A 17,640-nucleotide genomic window follows, 5' to 3' on the forward strand; every position below is an offset into this window, starting at 1 on the left:
TTCCGACCTGGAGAAAAATCTGGTTGTGAAACAAAAATGACTTCTATGTTCTAAGTAATTCCTGAATTGCTGAATTTGGGGTCTAAATGACAATCTTAGACATTGTTTTGTAGGTTTCAATCTAACTTTCAGTGGCTCCTGGGGCTCTGATGCTTTCAGGATCACAGCAGAGTGAGGGGGAGTTTGTCTCAGCCCTACTTCAAAAAGAGCAGCTCTCTTTCTGCCTTTCCTTTTAGAGGTCAGGCAGGCTTTGTCAGAAAAAAATAGTCTGAACATCTAAGGTGCAGTTCACGTCATCTTACCCTTAATTTATAGCTAAGGAAATTAAAGCCCTAGGAAGTAAGGAGAATAGCCCTGAGTCAATAGTTCAATTCAATCAGGACAGTGACACCATCAACTTACTTTTTTAATTTTAACATTCATTTGAAAAACAAACTAATTTTAGCGAATCTTTCTTATATATCAGAGGCCGGCGAAGTGTAGCCCTTAAGCCAAATCTGATCCACCACCAGGTTTTGTCAATAAAGTTTTATTGGAATGCAGTCACATTGATTTGTTTATGTGTTGTCTCTGGTTGCTTTTTCACTCTAACAGCAGAGTTAAGTAGTTGCAACAGAGACCACAGAGCTCACAAAGCCCAAAATATTTACTACCTGACCCTCTACAAGAAATGTTTGCTGACCCCTGGTCTATATGATGTCCAAACCACTAGGGAATAAATATAGCCATTTAGTCAACCAGCTATTACATCCATACATCAATAACCAATGCAAAAGTCTTTCCCCACCCACTGCACATGGCTCATTCCAGACTCTACCCATTGACTCTGTTCTGTGCTCTATCCCATCACTGGTGTTTTGCAATATGGAGTCAACTTTGTTAGTTAGAATTTCAGAGTATACGTTCAAACCAAGTTGTACAAGGTCACTGAGTATTCATTGTACCACCTTCAGAAGGGAAAACCAAGAAACCAAACTTTACCTGTATCTGTGGACCTCACAATACCAGGGCTGCTGCTTCACGTAGAGAAATGCACAGACCTGCACGATGCAGGTGAAGCAGGTATTCAAAAGGACTGAGAGCAGCAAAGGGGGAGAGAGGAGCTGTCCTGCTGGTCGATACGGAGCCAGCTTTGGGTAGGCATGAGTGGAACTCACTGAAAGACAAATGCATTTTTCCCTGTTGTAATTTCATTATTAAGAATACAAGACTGAGATGTATATTATCCTGAATCTTGTGTTAGAGTTCAGATTCAGTAGACATGAATTGAGAGTTTACATCTAGGTAGGCTCACTGCCTAGTTGCACATCCAATGCTACCAGCCTCGTCTCTTTCATGCTTTGGTTTCATCTTCAGAAATGAAAAGAAATGGGCTCGAAAGATCTAGAATTATTATGTGTAACATATTGCATAGTGCAAATATTTCCTCCACAACCAGACTGGCCAGAAATGGTACTTTTGATACCAGTACTAATGATAACAGTACTGTTATCTCTCAGTGATGATAGAAAAGTGAAAATTTAAGATGAAGCAAGTAAGAGGGAGTGGGGTGGATTGGGAGCTTGGGGTTAATGGATGCAAACTATTGCCTTTAGAATGGATTAGCAATGAGATCCTGCTGTGTAGCACTGGGAACTATGTCTAGTCTATTGTGATGGCGCATGATAATGTGAGAAAATAGAATGTGTGCCTGTTATGTGTAACTGGGTCACCATGCTGTACAGGAGAAAAAAAATTGTATTGGGGAACTAATTAGAAAAATAAAATTAAATTAAAAAAAAAGATGAAGCAAGTAAGGAGGCATCCAGGTAGACTAATCTCCATATGCTGGGAAATTAAAAAAAAAAAACCTCTCACTCTATTATTCACTCAGGCAACATTCTCTGAGCATGTCTGGACCAGGATAGATACTACAGGTGTGTTCTTATCCCTCCTGGATAAGTGTGTAAATGGAGGACTGCTAGGGCACATTGGACTTAGTTACAAAAAAGAACCTAAAAAATCTTGCTTCCAGATGAGAGTGTTAAAATATATTTTTGATCCTAGGATTTATTTTTTTAATAAAAGGGGTTGACAATGGGCAGAGATTGAACAGAACAACTACGAAAAGAAAGATGACTATATCCTTCTTAAAAGCTATATATTCTAACAAGCTGATGAAAATGGAATGCACTTCTTAGAGCAGAGCAGGAAAGAAGTATGGGGAGGTCAGGATGTTTCAGTTTTTCATATCTGTCATCTCTTCCCTTTTCATAGTTTATCACTGGTTTCTTTGATGTAAGGTAGAAAGTCAGATGTGTACCCTTAGGTTTGTATTCATGCATGTAGTGGCAGGGTGGTAAGGCGTGGGTATCCAGTTTAGGATAATAAAACTTTAAAGTAGGTCTTTAGCTTGCTCAATGTGTGTTCTGGGGCCATCAGGTAAACCCTTTGGTCCTTCATTTTCTCATTTCTAAAATGAATCTTGGCTCAGTGGGATAAGGACCTGACATTGTCTCTGTGAGGATATAGTTTCAATCCCTGGCCTGGCTCAGTGGGTTAGGATCTGGCATTGCTGTGAGCTGCAGTGTAGGTCACAGAGGCGGCTCACATCTGGTGTGGCTGTGGCTGTGGCTGTGGTGTAGGCCGGCAGCTATAGCTTCCGTTTGACCCCTAGCCTGGGAACTTTCATATAGCACAGGTGCAGCTATTAAAAAAAAAAAAAAAAAAAAAAAGAATGTTGGAATGTTTAAATGGTTTCCAAAGCCTCTTCCAACTCATTTATCCTAAATTTCTATAACTAGCTAAAGCTTTACCATTACCAGTTTAGTTACTGTTTTGGGAAGGATGCTGGGCTAGAGGCTGCGAGGTGTGCAGAGATGACAAGCGCATCTCATCTGTTTCCAAAGAGCTTGAAGTCCAATGGAAAACACAGATGGGGTGTGTAATAAAGAACATGGCTAGCCTTTGTCTCAAGTTCATGGGAGGGCACCTTGGGACCCTTGGGGTTTGACTGGCCTTTGTCTGCATTTCCTGGGATGTATCCTCTAAATCCTTGGAATTCCTTTAGTGATAGGAATGTCTCTGTTGTTCATGGTGGGCCTGAAAAGACTTTGTGCAATGAGATGACTTAGGATAGGGGCCTGACCAGGCCAAAAATACGAACTGTGTGATTAGAGGGCTGGGGCTTAGAGCCACTTGATATCAGCTCAACCTTCAGTAAAAACTCCAGATACTAAAGCTCAGGTGAGCTTCCCATTTTGCAATACTCTCTATATGGTCACACTTCCATGTTCCAGGAGAGTAAGGCTAACTGACTCCCTAGGGAGAAGACAATGGAAATGCCATGTTTGAGATCCTCCCCAACCTTGGTCTTATGTCTCTCCCTTTGGTTGGTTCCAATTTGTATCTGGCTATCACACAACTCTAATACGAAGTAGAGCACTTTCCTGCGTTCTGTGAGTTGTTGTGAATTATTGAACCTGAAGGACTAGTGAGAACCCCCTCAATGTGTAACTTGCAGGTCAGAGGTATAACATGGGCATTTCCAAACTTACAGCTGGTGCCTAAAGTGAAGGTAGTCTTGTGAAGGCTGTGCCCTTAACCCAAAATGTAGTTGGTGTCAGAAGTCATTGCATGGGCACACAAAGAGGAGACACACAATATGGACTGTGGTCAATGCTAGGGAGACGGTGCTCTGAGGCTGAAGAAGGCAGAGACTGCAGTGCTTGGCATTCTCTCTGCACTCCAATATCCAAGGTAGACATTGGCCACAGAGTTCAGAGAGGCTGTAGGTAGTAGACATGTAATTGCATCTCTGTGAATCATCTGAATTCTACCTATTTGGTCTTTTTCTCAGATGCTTATTGTAGTTTCTGCCTTTTATTTTACACAGGGACTGTGGGAGATTGAATTATTGGCCTCATTGTAGCAGAGTATACTTTATCACCCCCTAATTTTGGTTTTCACTATGTGATTTTCTCTGACCAAAGAGATGTTAGCAGAGTTTAGAGGCATGCATGATGGCTAGGCTTGCTTGCTCGCTCTGCTCTTTGGTCTTTACTGATAACATCCCCAAGTCTCTCCATTCAGCCTCATCCACAAAGGAAATAAGTGAATTAAACCCATATCCTGGACCAAGACCAAGTAATCTGCATTCTTACAGAGTGGCTCAGGTGAGCCCACCTAGATGGATTGAATGATGGTCAACTTACAGAACCGTAAGTGGGTATTGTGAGCCATTGAGTTGGGGGAGGTGGTTTTTTATGCAGCGTTACTATGGTAATAGCTGACTGGTACAGAGTCCTTACATAAAGATTATTTTAACTTCTTCCATATTAGAGATTCTTAGTACTTTCTGACAATGTGTATACTTGGCTATAAATAAAAATAATGACAATCATTTTAGGGTCCTACTCATTTCCACAGGCTGCGCTAAGAGTTTTATAAACATTATTGTTATTTCTTTAAGAAGCAATGCAAAATAGGTATTTATCTCCTACTTTACAGGTGAACAAACTGATGTTCATAGAAGCAGAATCCCTTGCTTAGAGACCCATAGTTAGTAAGTGACATGGGGAGTGATGTTAACTCAAGTCCGTCTGACTGTAAAGCCTCATGTTCTCTGCTTGATAGCATATTGTGGTTTGAATCTTATGACTTAAAAAGAATAAAATGAGTCCTGTAATATAAGATTAGACAGCAGTATTGTTTATCAGGAGCTAGAACGTTTATAAATTGTCCAGGTATCTTTAAAATGATGATATATCTATCAGATTGCATGCAGAGGAATAAAAACTTGTGAAGTGTTATATTTTATTCCAATTAATCATGATCTCCTCTGAGTTTCCACAGTGTATTACCCATACTGATGCTATAGTTCAGAATGTCTTGCATTAAATCTACTTGTTGACACACATATTCAGCAGACTGTGAGCTCACTGAGGGGAAGAAATCCTGTTTCACCCCATTTTCTATCCCTCCCTGAACCTAGCACAGGGCATGCCAAATGGAGGACTTTTCCTCTTCATACTCTATTCCCAAAGTATATAGTTTTTAATTGTTCATCATCATCTGGATATTACGTATCCTAAATAGTTGGCTTACTTTTATGTTATGGACATTTCAAGTCATGTAAGGCAAATTTCAGGAGGTTCATGAATCTATTCAAAATACATGCACAATTCTGAGTGTGCATCATGAGATTTTCAAGATGAGAAGATATATATCTTCCATCAGATTCTCCAAGGGAACAAAGACCCAGAAAGGACTCTTTGAAGCACTGATGGAATTTAAGAGCTACATTTCTACAGAGGATGCAATTCCCCTCTGTAGTTTCCTTCTCTCTACAAAGTCACATCCCATATGCTGGAGTGGTTGGCCCACATGGAGCTGAATTGCATACTTCATTCACAGAAACAATTGGCCTGGAATGGCCATCTTACTCTAGTGAGGTCGGTACATTTTGTTTCTCCAAATGATTTGCAAATGACACTGAGAGGCTGAACTAATTGGCTGTAGGGAGACAAGCAGAAAGGTTATGGAGCCTCAATAGTAGTCATATTTTGGGGTCATTCACAATGTGAATGAAAACAAGAAGGATAGGAAAAAGAAAGACCCAAGACGGTCTTTTGGAAATAAGGAAAGATGACTCTAGCCCTCCTCAGACCCAGGTGCTTCCAAGGTTTTTGTTTGTTTGTTTGTTTGAGCATTATATTCTTACACAAACCCCTTCCTCTATTTTCTTAATCTAATTTGAGTAGGTCTTACTGAAAAGAACAGAGATGTAGCTAGAGCAAGTTCCTTGCAAGATGATTTTTTTTTCTGTTTTTGTCTTTTTTAGGGCTGCACCTGTGGCATATGGAAGATCCCAGGCTAGTGGTCTAATTGGAGCTGCAGCTGCTGGCCTACCCGACAGCCACAGAAATGCAGGATCCAAGCCGAGTCTGCGACCTACACTGGAGCTCACCGCAATGCAAGATCTGTAGCCCACTGAACAAGGCCAAGGATCGAACTAGCATCCTCATGAATACTAGTCAGATTTGTTATTGCTGAGCTGCAATGTGAACTCCTCAAGGTGACTTCTACACCTATGAGGGTCAAATTGGACTTCAAGATATTCATTTTCTTTTTTTCTTTTTTTCAGCTGCACCCACAGCATACGGAAGTTCCCCAGCCTGGGATCAAGAATCAAATCTGAGGGCCACTTCAGAGACAACACTGGATCCTTAATCCACTGTACCACAGCAGGAACTTCCAAGATATGAGTTTTCTTAACTGACTTTTCTGACTTCATCCTACTTGTGTCCTTGATTTTTCCTTGCATATATTATGTCTTATCTCACAGGCTGCCTTTGTATCATGCCTTAAAATCTTGTGGGAACAAGTCAGGGTGTATATAGATAAGCAAGTAAATAAGTGAATAGATGATGTAATGAAATTTTCTTTTAAAAAAAAACATTCTCCAATAGAATGTACTTAGTGCATTTATTTCATTATGGTTTTTTTAAATGAAATTTTTTAAATTTTAATACAAATTTTATACTCTATTTACAGTTATTACAAAATATTTCTATATTCCTCATGCTGTACAATACATCTTTGTAGCCTATTTTACACTCAGTAATTTGTATCTCCCACTTCCTCATCCCTATAGTGCCCCTCCCTCTCCTCACTGGTAAGCAATAGTTTGTTCTCTATATCTGTACATCTGGTTCTTTTTTCTTATTCACTAGTTATACTTTTTAGACTCCACGTATAAATGATATCACACAGTATTTGTCTTTCTCTGTCTGACTTACTTCACTTAGCATATTGTGATGGCACTGTCTTTTTCTCATACTAATTCAGGCTTAAAGTCAAAAGCCCTAGTCTGAGAACCTGGAAATGTAGAGGCCTTGGTGAGAGTGAATTTCCATTGATTATCCAATCATCAGTGACTCCTGAACATCGGCAATAAATGTCCACAGTTCTCAGATTGGCAGTCAAGATTCTGTGATCTGACCCAACCTACTTTTTCAAGTTTTATCTCCTGCTGTTTCTTTCCACATACCCTACAGTGTGGTCAAATTGAAAAACTCACACCCTATATTTATCAGCTCTCTCTTGCTCATGCTGCTTCCTTCTACTTGAAATGCCCTTCTTTTGGTAAAAGATATTTGAATCTACTCACTCTTCCTATTTTGGTGAACTGGTACTTATTCCATGAAGCTGTCCTAGTAGCTCTCTCTTCTCCATTTCTATCTCCTTCCTAACTGCAGATCTTAAGAAACAACCTCCCCTTTCCCTGAACTCCCAAAGCATCAATTGTTTTCTGGTACTCACTATTTTGACCTGCATTTCACCCATTCATATATGTGAATCCTCTGCTAATAAATATGAGTCATTAGCCTTTTACTGCCCCAGGTACTGATGGACCTAACATGTAGTAGGAGATGAGCATTTTTCTAAGAGGCAATTTTACCAAACCTCACATTTGAGGACAATGAAAAGTAAATGCCAGTTTAATGTAAAGAGCAATGACTACCATATCTCCAAGGAATTTAAAAGGAATCCATGCTGGTCCTTCAACTGTAAGCATACCATCCCCTCTCCCCCAGTTACCTACATATAGACTGTATAGGAAAAGGGTTTCCTTCGTACAGACTATATAAGAGAAAACCATGGCGATTATCAAGAGGGTCTTTAAAGGGAACCGTTAGGAGCAGCATGAACTGAGGTTTTCTTCCCAGCATCGCCCCAACACAAATGAGGGGAGGTCTTAAGAGTCATTCTAGGAGAGATCTGAAGTGGTGAGAGGGTGAAGATTAGCTCTCTCCTGCCTGTAATAGCAAAGGGAAGACAGAGGGGGCAGCAGTGAGAACAAGCTGCACATATTCTATCCCGTAGGTCAAGAAGAAATTATGGAAATTAGCCAGGCCAGAACTGTCCTGGAAGGTATATGCCAAGGGGGTGGGGGAAGGCGCAGTCTAGTAGAGCTAGAAGGGCTGGTGGGGAAGAAAAAGGCTTTGTGGAAGGTACCTCTAGAAGGCAGCTGATGAAAGGAATCCTGAGGGGTCAGAGGAGAAAGCACCACCAATGTCAGGGAGTCGTCTAGTTCAGACCAATCCACAGGGAATCTCTGAAGAACTCAAGAACTCACCAATCAGTTCCATGCAAAGTGCCTGAGAGTTTAGACACCTATCCTGTTAGGGGAGCTGGACAGGAAAGAGCTATGATACCCTCACATAAGTAAAAAGTCCTGGGCTCCTGTTGCTTGTGTTAGCCAAAGCAGGGTTGAGAATTGGTAACACTAGGAAAATAGAGATCATAGCCTTCTCTCCCACTGCCTGCTCTCAGCCATATGTCAGGCTTGATCTGGGGAAAAAAAACTTTGAATTGGATGAAAACATAAAATGTTAATTATAATAACTGGATTTTCATATCTAAAAATGAATCATTAATACCAGGAGTTGACCGGGAAATGATTTGCCTGTAGGATGACCAAGATTGCAGGGGTGGTAAAGCAATAGTGTTTGAATGAAGAAGGTTAAAAACAAACAAAAATGTCTGTTTCCTGACCCAGTATCTCAACTTTACCAATCTATCCTGAGTCCAGCCCATTTACTGAGCCAGCTACACATTTGTTGAATAATAATTGGATAAAGTGCTTTTATTCTGATAGGACACTATGCTTCTGGTCTATTAGACTTCAGAGACCTTTCTCTCCCACTGGTAACAGTAGTCCTACCCTGTGTTATCCTGACGCTCCCACTGAGCCCACTCTGAGATGAGAGGCTAAGTTTCACAGGGTGACCCCCTGGCATGAGGGTCAACAAGCTGTCATCATGGCCAAAAATAGTGTACCCATCACCATGGGAATCACATTCATAGCCAGTATCATGGAATTAATTGTGCGAAAGCTCAAAAGAACTTGCTCAGGGTCACCTGGCCATTCTGAGGCAAGGCTACAACCCATGTCTTTGCATTTATAACCCAACAGTCTACTTGCACACTACATAAATCTCTTTAAGGTCTCACCATGTGAGGCAGACGAAAGAAGACAAAGAGGATGGTGTAGCACAATATCATTCATCTCCTAGTGTGTGCTGAGGAGTGTGATGCACTGTGCTATACACTTGACATGCGCTGTGTTCTCTGATCCTCACAACTCTCTGAGGATGTTTTATCTGGGTCAATTATTTATTTAGTAAATAATTTGCCAAAGGGCACAGAGACAGGAAGTGGTGGAGGATGGCCATGGTCTTCACTTTCGTGCTACTTGCTAGCTTAGCTCTTGGAACCTCCTGGTAGTCTTTTTTTTCCTTTTAGCATCCTTGTCCAAGTTCAGAAGCAAAGCATGCAAATTGCTTAAAAAATAACCAACACTGAAGAAGCAATATATCACTGATTCAAAATTATCCCGTCACGTGAATATTAATAACACTAGAAAATATTTTAATGGGCTATGAATAGTTATAGTCATTTCAACCCCAAGATTCAAAATTGGTATTACTTACATCTCTGACACGGGTAAATTTTGTCACAGGGTTGATATAATAAATGACTTCAATATCAGTTTCATGTTTTATGATCTATATGAAATTCTCAAGGTTATTAATATCCTGCATTGTTGGATGTTTTATCTATTTTTTTTCATAATGTTTCCATTGTTGAACAAGGAAAAAGAGATGAGTATGTCATTCTTTTGCTTTGTTCTCTGTTGAGGCAGTCACCTTTCTCACTTCTTAAGAATTAGTATCAAGCTCCAAGTTCCTGGATAGGAAATACTTTATCAGTGTCCTCTCAAAGGAAGGAAATGAGCAATAGCTGCTGTAAGCCCCACCTTGCTTCTGAGAGAACTCCACTAGACTAAAACACCAGCATTTTTTCTCAAACGTCAAAGCCCTAGCAAAAATCTGGTTCCATGTCAATGTGAAGCATAGTTGAATAATGGAAAATGACCTTTGGGTTTTAAAGATTTCCTTTCCTGGATTTCTTGTACATTTTTCTATGTACAAGACACAAACCTACGAAGAACTCAAAATAACGTTGACAATTTTACAAAACTATGCCCTATTTGCTATCAGGATATTTTAATGCCACATCTGAGGACTTCAAGTCTCAACTTCCTGCTAACACCACTTTAAAAAATTCATAGGTAATGAGGTTTTGGTAGTTAAGATGGATCATTCTCAAAAGCTCTTATTTTATGTGAGTATCTCATGGATAAATGCAAATAATATAGTTTACTTTGCTAAGGAGCTTACTTGTTAAACAGACCATCAAGGTAATGGCAACATCTTGCATGAGATACTGGTAATTCCCAAAGAGTTGTAGTTGCTGAAAAGGAAAGGAAAGGAAACATACATGAGGCTTCAAGCATCACAGCATCTTTATCATTTCCAACACGTTTCTTGAAAGTAATCAGGAAGCAACGGCTATTTTTGTCCTCACTCTAGGAAGAAGGTGACTTACCTAAGATTTTTAGCATCTTACTGAAGATTTTCGGTTTTTGTCTTTTGTCTTTTTTTTAGGGCTGCACCTGCAGCATATGGAGATTCCCAGGCTAGGGGTCTAATCAGAGCTGTAGCTGCCGGCCTGCACCACAGCCACAGCAACACAGGATCCGAGCAGTGTCTGCGACCTACACCATAGCTCACGGCAACGCCAGATCTTTAACCCACTGATCGAGGCCAGGGATTGAACCCGCAACCTCGTGGTTCCTAGTCGGATTCACTTCTGCTGCACCACGAGTGGAACTCCCGTTACCAAAGATTTTTAGCATCTTGTATAGAATAAACCAAACAACTATTTTTCCAGTGTTTAACTTAATTCCACATCAACAATGAGAGTCAGTCAGTTGGGGAACACCCTCCTATTGGCCACAGTAATTCTGGCAGCTGTGGTCTCAGCCTGGACACGTGAACTCTGAACAGATGATATTAAAGCCTGAAAATTCTGCGTGGAACTTCACACTTAAAATTTGAAGTCAAGACTTCAACTGTTCAACAGGTTTTTCTCTCCATCCTTATCCATGGATTGAGTTCATGGCATAATTCTCTTGGAGTCCATTTATTTTCATGAACTGAAAAAGTGCCTCACCCCAAGTAAGCCCACTGCGGATTTCAGTCTAGTACACCTGCCTTTCTAAGATCTGTGCAGACATAAAACTTTTTTTCAGTTCAGATTTATTGAGCAGAGGTATTTATATATAAAAGTCAGCTCATTACTCTCTAGGATCATGCCTTGCTATACTTTTTCAAGCCAGGTCTGTTTGTCTGCTTCACAGCTACTGAGCACTAAATCATAACATGGTTCTATGCCTATTACAGACTAGATTTATGCAAATGAAAATATTTCTAGGAGTACCCTGGTGGCCTAGCAGTTAAGGACTTGGCATTGTCATTGCCATGGCTCATGTTACTGCTGTGGTTTGGGTTTGATTCCTGGCCTGGGAACTTCTGCATTCTGTAGGCCCTGACAAAAACAAAACAAAACAAAACAAAACAAAAAAAAACAAAACAATTCTGGCCTATAAGAGACTGAAACCAAGGCCAAGATGTTTCCAGTGAAGGTCCTTGGGGAACACTCTTAACTTAGGTCTAAACCATCAGAGTGAAGGACTTCAAAGTAAACTATGGTTCCAATTCCATCCATGGAGACTCTGAAACTGAAGTTCTGCTTTTGTGTCTTTCAGAGGATACAAATGGTCCCTCAGCATTCTTTCAACTCCTCTTCTTTCTCTATCTTCTTTACATTTCGTTCTCATATACTTTCCCTTCCTTTCCTCTCAGAATGATAAGTAAAATTATATGTATGCAGGGTGAGACAGAACAGGGAGAAATTTTCAAAGGCAGCTCTACTTCTTATTCTGAGAGCAGCTTTCATAGAACTATGGAGGGCTTTGGCAAAAAGTCAGCCTGACTTCCCAGAGGCAGATAAAGGCTTGGCCAAAAGCGAGAACTGATTTGTTCTTAGTGATAGAGGCAGAACTTGAATCCAGGTTTCCTGACTCCCTATCCATTTCTTGTTTCTATCCACTTGGTTGCCCTTAAGCCTCTGTGTGCACTTCTTGCAATTAACAGCTCACCAGAGGCTGGAGTCCTGCGGTCCTCACTTTCATCACTCAAATATCTCAGGAAAGCAGTAAAATAATTCCTCCCCTGCACTGTTCCCTGAGTCTATTGGATCATTTCCCTGTAGAGTAAGTTATGACTGAACCAATGCAGATTACTTTCAACCTGTACATATTCTTCCATACAGCTAATGAATTCTTAGATGATTATTTTTATCATTTCATTTCAAGTCTTATAATTTTTTTTAAACAGAACTGCTAATCCTTTCCTAATGGTGTGTAAGTTCTCCGCAGATTCAGAACGAAAGCTCCAGTATGGGAAAGTTTCCAGTTTTGAGTCCTTCAAAGTCAAATTCAACAACTTCTCTTTCTTTTTATCTCTTTTCAGTGTGCCAAAAATATTCCACAGTTGGAGACTGATCCATTTCCTGCTGGGTTATATTTAGGCCACTCTGAAGCATTCTTCATACTCCAAGTGAAGAAATAGAGGCTTGAGGAGGTCAAGTGTCTCAGGTTATCTGGAGAAAAACAACAGTCCTAGAAACTGATCCAGATTTACTTATTTCCAGCTCCGTGTTTCATGCACAGTTATACCAAGTTCCCAAGTTTGCACACAACTATTTTGAGAAATGTCATTTATTTATAAAACATTAAATCCACCCCAAACCAAACAAGTGATGTAAATGCAATCAAAACTGGGAAGCAATTATTTTGGGTCATACCCAATAGAGCAAGGATGTACCAATAAACTGGATGATGCCATACATGGTCAAGTATTTAAATACACCAAAGGATGAAACCAGAGCAGCTCGTCCTTCTCTGTTTAAGACAAAATAAAAATAACTGGTTATGTATAATACTCATCTCCCTGTCTCTTTTATATTTCAAAAGGAGCTCTTTTTAGCTGGTTGATATACCTTCATTTATTCACTGATTCATTGTTTCAATTATTCATTTAACCACTCATTCACTCACTCATTCTCTCCATCAATCATTACCTCACCCATTGATTTATAAGCACAGTTTTATATAAAGCTTAAAAGTATGCCAGCATTATGCTCAGAGTCACGGAAGATGTTCATGAATCGGGCATGGTCCTTATTTTCAATGAGCTATCAGTGAATTAAGGAGATTAACACGTACATTATAAACACTATATGTTGTGACAAGGTGCAAAATGTCAAGCACTAGCTTGCCTGTGATTCATTCCATCCTGGCAACACTTGCTCCCTGTGCGTGTTTTATCAGAGTCCCTTAGAGACATAAAGCCAAGGGCTAGGCACTCTCACATTATATGAAGAGTAGATATGATGCCAGTATTTGAGATAAAATGGGTTTTGTTGGCTTTGATGTACCAGGAAGAACCCAGGGTAATAATCTCAGCTGGGTAGGGAGTCAAAAGAGATAAATACAATGGTAAAAATTAGAGCTTAAAAAGTGAAGAGTCCCTAGTCAATAATATTGTAATAGCTTTGTATGGTGACAGATGGTTACTGGATTTATCATGGTGCTCAATTCATAACGTATATAAATGTCAAATCACTTTGTACATCTGGAACTAATATCATATAGTCAATCCTACTACAATTTTAAAAAAGACAAAAAAGTAAATGTTACTCCCTTTAAAAAGTTCCATTTGAGCTATTATTCCTCTAACTGGGTCTGCTTGGTGATGGATTACGACAGGCCAAAGAAGACAAAGGGAGGCGGCAATACATGATGAGGGAGGGGAGAACTTGGCAAACAAGCCCTATTGCAGGCTTCCCTTGTCAAGGCAGAAGCGGCGAATCCCCATGGGAGGCAGCCCAGGTGCTCTTGGTTTCCAGTCCTGGTAACATGGACGCCTGTGATGCTCAAAGACTTTCAACAACACACTAGGGACACGAGAAAGAAAACCTAAAAAGCCAAGTTAACAACCGTTGCCTCAGGCAAGATGAGAAAGTTCCAGTGGGAGATGGGCTGGGATGCTTTGGGAGAATGCTTTCCATCAGGTCGCAGAGGCACTGCCTGTGTTTTCAACACAGAGGGTGAAGAAGAAGACCAACCAACCGAGAAGGGGCATGCAGAAACACAGGCTGTTTTCTGATTTTTTGTGATTCATCCTTTTCTCTGTAGTTGTGTATATTTCCAGGAAAACTGACACCCAGATTTTTTGTTTGTTTGTTCCTTTTCCTTTTTAGGGCCCCACCCGTGGCATATGGAAGTCCCCTGGCTAGGGGTCAAATTGGAGCTGCAGCTGCTGCTTATGCCACCGCCATAGCAAAGCAGGATCCTTAACCTACTGAACAAGGCTAGGGATTGAACCTGCATCTTCATGGATACTAGTTGGGTTTGTAACCCACTGAGACACAATGGGCACTGTCACACAGATTTTTTTTAAAGTGAAAAAACAGAATAGTAAATTATAAAGAATGTTACACACGGACCTCCAGAATTACTGCTATTCCTAATGGCTGTAAGCTTTAAGCAGCTCACTCATTTACCTAATGCATTCCACAAATATTCATTGAATGCTCTGATGTACTATGGTAGGTACAGTGATAGATACAGAAATGGATAAAGTATAGTCCTTGTCCTATGGGAATTGAACTATAACAAGTCAATCATGTTTCAAAGGATAAAAATAAAAACCTGTGGATCTGCACCCATGCACCTAAAACTGTACGTACTTCACTGCTCCTGAGAGGATGTTTTCTCAGGACTAGGCATACATCAAGAATAGCAAGTGTAGGAGTTTCCGTGGTGGCTTAGCATGAGGATGCAGGTTCAATCCCTGGCCTTGCTCAGTGGGTTAAGGATCTGGTGTTGTCATGAGCTGTGGTGTAGGTTGTAGATGTGGCTTGGATCTCATGTTTTTGTGGTATAGGCTGGCAGCTGCAACTCCGATTCAACCCCTAGCTTGGGAGCTTAATGTGCCTTGGGTGTGGCCCTAAAAAGAAAAAAAAAAAGGAATAAGAAGGGTAAAATCAGCCTAACACAGCTGAACCACATCTAATTTTTATGAATCTGTGAAATATCAAAGCATAGAGTTACATCTTACTAAGCCATCTGCCACTAGAGAAATGTTACATCCTGATTTGTAGTTTAAAACAGTATATTGCATTCATAAATGCACTGGGCCACGACAGCAGCTCAGGTCACTGCTGTGGCTTGGGTTTAAGCCCTGACCCAGGAACCTCTGCATGAAGTAGTGCAGCAGATAAATAAAAATAAATAAATAAATAAGTAAATAATTACATGCACTTAATATACAGTAGGGCCTTGTTACTTATCTATTTTTTATATAATAATGTGTATACATTAATCACAATCTCCTAATTTATCCCTCCTTAAAAATGTAACCCTCCTGTGAAACCTCCCCTCCTGGTTTGAATTATTATACAGAACTCCTGGAACAATGACTGTACAATTTGGACATTAATTTATTTAAAGCTAATTTATCAGGCAGAATGTTATGTGGTTATATCCACATATATCTCTCTATACCCTTGACTGGAAGGTAAGTCTTCCAGGGCAAGGGTCTGTCTTATTCTTTTTCTTTTTTTTAAATATAGTTGATTTACAATGTTGTGCCAATTTCTGCGATACAGCAAAGTGACTCTGTTGCATTCTCAATCCACCACAGTTTCAAATACAATATTTAAAAAGAGTCCACAGCTGCATTGCTGATGGGAAGCATGCCCTGTGGTGAGGGTCCTGAGAACTCTCATTCTGCAGCCATCATGACACCAATCAGGTTCAGGCAATAGTGATAGTAAGGGTAGCGCTTAGAGGGACTCTCCCAAAGTCAAATCAGCAAAACATAATGCCTGGCTTGCTAGGGATGAAAAGAGGAAAAAGTTAAAAGCACTCTGAGATTCTGAGCCTCAAAGACAGACTATAAGGGCCAAATGGTCCTCAGAAGCAGAAAACATGGCAGTTAGGAAGGGAAGCTGCTTTGAAGACAGGGGTGGTGATGATGGGCTGAGGGCATGGAAGGACACAGGTACAGGCTCCCAGCACTCAGGGACACATGGCAAGCTCTCTTGCAGCCCCCACGACATATGGAAATTCCCAGGCTAGGGATCGAGTCGGAGCTACAGCTGCCAGCCTACACCACAGCGATAGCAATGTAGGATCCAAGCCATGTCTTTGACCTAAACCACAGCTCATGGCAATGCTGGATCCCTGACCCTGACCCGCTGAGTGAGGCCAGGGATTGAACCCACATCCTCATGGATACTAGTCGGATTCATTTCCACTGAGCCCCAAAGGGAACTCCCAGACAGAAACCTTTAGGTGAGTCATTCCTATCAGTCGTTGCCCATTCAGATGTATCAAGGGACATGTCAAGAACTTCATGGTTGTCTTTTTTTTAATAAAAACTTCAAGATTTGGTGATGTCCTCCAGATCTCTGGCTGTGAAGATGGCCTGCAGTTACAGGCCATGGTGTTATAGGAAACAACAGAGGAATAACATTTACAAACAAAATATAAAATCTGATGTTTTGCTCCTAACTGCATTTGAATTATGGGTAGAGACATAGTCAGAAATGAGAATGGAGTGGAGGTGAGGGAGTTTCACTGAGAAAATATCAGTTTTTAATTCCTTCCCCTTATCATTGCCAATCCATTGTAAAAGTCTTTGGTACAATCATTTTTGGATATGCACTAATTTGTATTTTGGAGACATAGCACTTTTAGGAAAGCTATCTGATGGAGTGCTCCCTTTCTGCTCCCTCCCCCATCCCCAGCTCCTGAGAGAAAGGCTCCAGTAAGCATCCAACATACAAAATAAAGGGCCAGAGAAGATACACAATCGGTTTTTAATATCAACTCTAGCTTTCAACTGTCCATATGACACAACCATTTATCCTTTCAAGCTCAGCAAAAGTCACTTTTTTTGTTGCTTTTACCCGGCTTCCCAAGCAGCACTCATGGCCCCCTTCACTGGTGCTCAACAGCACTTTACCCAGGCCTCTGCTGTGACAATTATCATTTTAAATTGTAGTTGAATTCTGTCTGGAGTCAGACAATAAGCCCCTCAGTCAGAGGATGGAAGGGGAAGAGGTGGCTTACTTGATGAGATGAGGCACACACTCGATGTTGGCTGTTTTCGAAGTGAAAGGGGAGGCGACAGATGCCTCCTGTTCTGACAGTGATATGCCCGCATGAGCCATTTTCAAAGCCTGGAATGATAAATCTGTGTTACACCCAAAACTCCTCAGGCCAGGCTCTAACTGTCCAAACACTGTGAGGCTATTCTTCATGTTGTAGAGGTGATGACACCACACCCTTCCGCCCTTGGGTCTCTGTTTACTTTATGCTGTCCTTCCACCTGGGTACACAAAGTCACCATTGAAAGAGACATCAACTAAACAATGATCCAGAGGGAAAAGAGTGATGTGTGTGTGTGTGTGTGTGTGTGTGTGTGTGTGTGTGTGTGTGTGTTTTGGTTGGTTGAGAGGGTGCAGACATGATAAGAAAGTGGAAGGACTCATTCTAAAAGTCCATTAAAAAGGAGCCCCATTTGAATGAGGTTTTTGGGGGGTCTTTACCATCAGTGTGCCTGCAATTAATAGGCCATCTTCATGAGCTATATGAAAAACTACCTACTCCCCACCTTT

The 17,640-nt window shown here is 40.7% G+C and overlaps 1 protein-coding gene across 2 annotated transcripts in view; it reads right to left on the reverse strand.

Annotated features, from left to right (window-relative positions):
* ATP13A5 (ATPase 13A5) overlaps nucleotides 1-17,640 on the reverse strand; it is a 113,481-nt gene that overhangs the window by 13,425 nt on the left and 82,416 nt on the right. For both annotated transcript variants that reach the window (XM_047788899.1, XM_047788889.1), the window contains 4 exons: nucleotides 17,093-17,202; nucleotides 12,757-12,853; nucleotides 10,227-10,299; nucleotides 982-1,156 (listed from right to left, as the gene is read on the reverse strand). In XM_047788899.1, the coding sequence (XP_047644855.1) occupies nucleotides 982-1,156; nucleotides 10,227-10,299; nucleotides 12,757-12,853; nucleotides 17,093-17,202 (455 nt within the window). The remainder of the gene's footprint in view (nucleotides 1-981; nucleotides 1,157-10,226; nucleotides 10,300-12,756; nucleotides 12,854-17,092; nucleotides 17,203-17,640) is intronic.

The sequence above is a fragment of the Phacochoerus africanus genome, chromosome 1 (genome assembly GCF_016906955.1).
Source record: "Phacochoerus africanus isolate WHEZ1 chromosome 1, ROS_Pafr_v1, whole genome shotgun sequence".
Classification (NCBI taxonomy): Eukaryota; Metazoa; Chordata; class Mammalia; order Artiodactyla; family Suidae; genus Phacochoerus; species Phacochoerus africanus.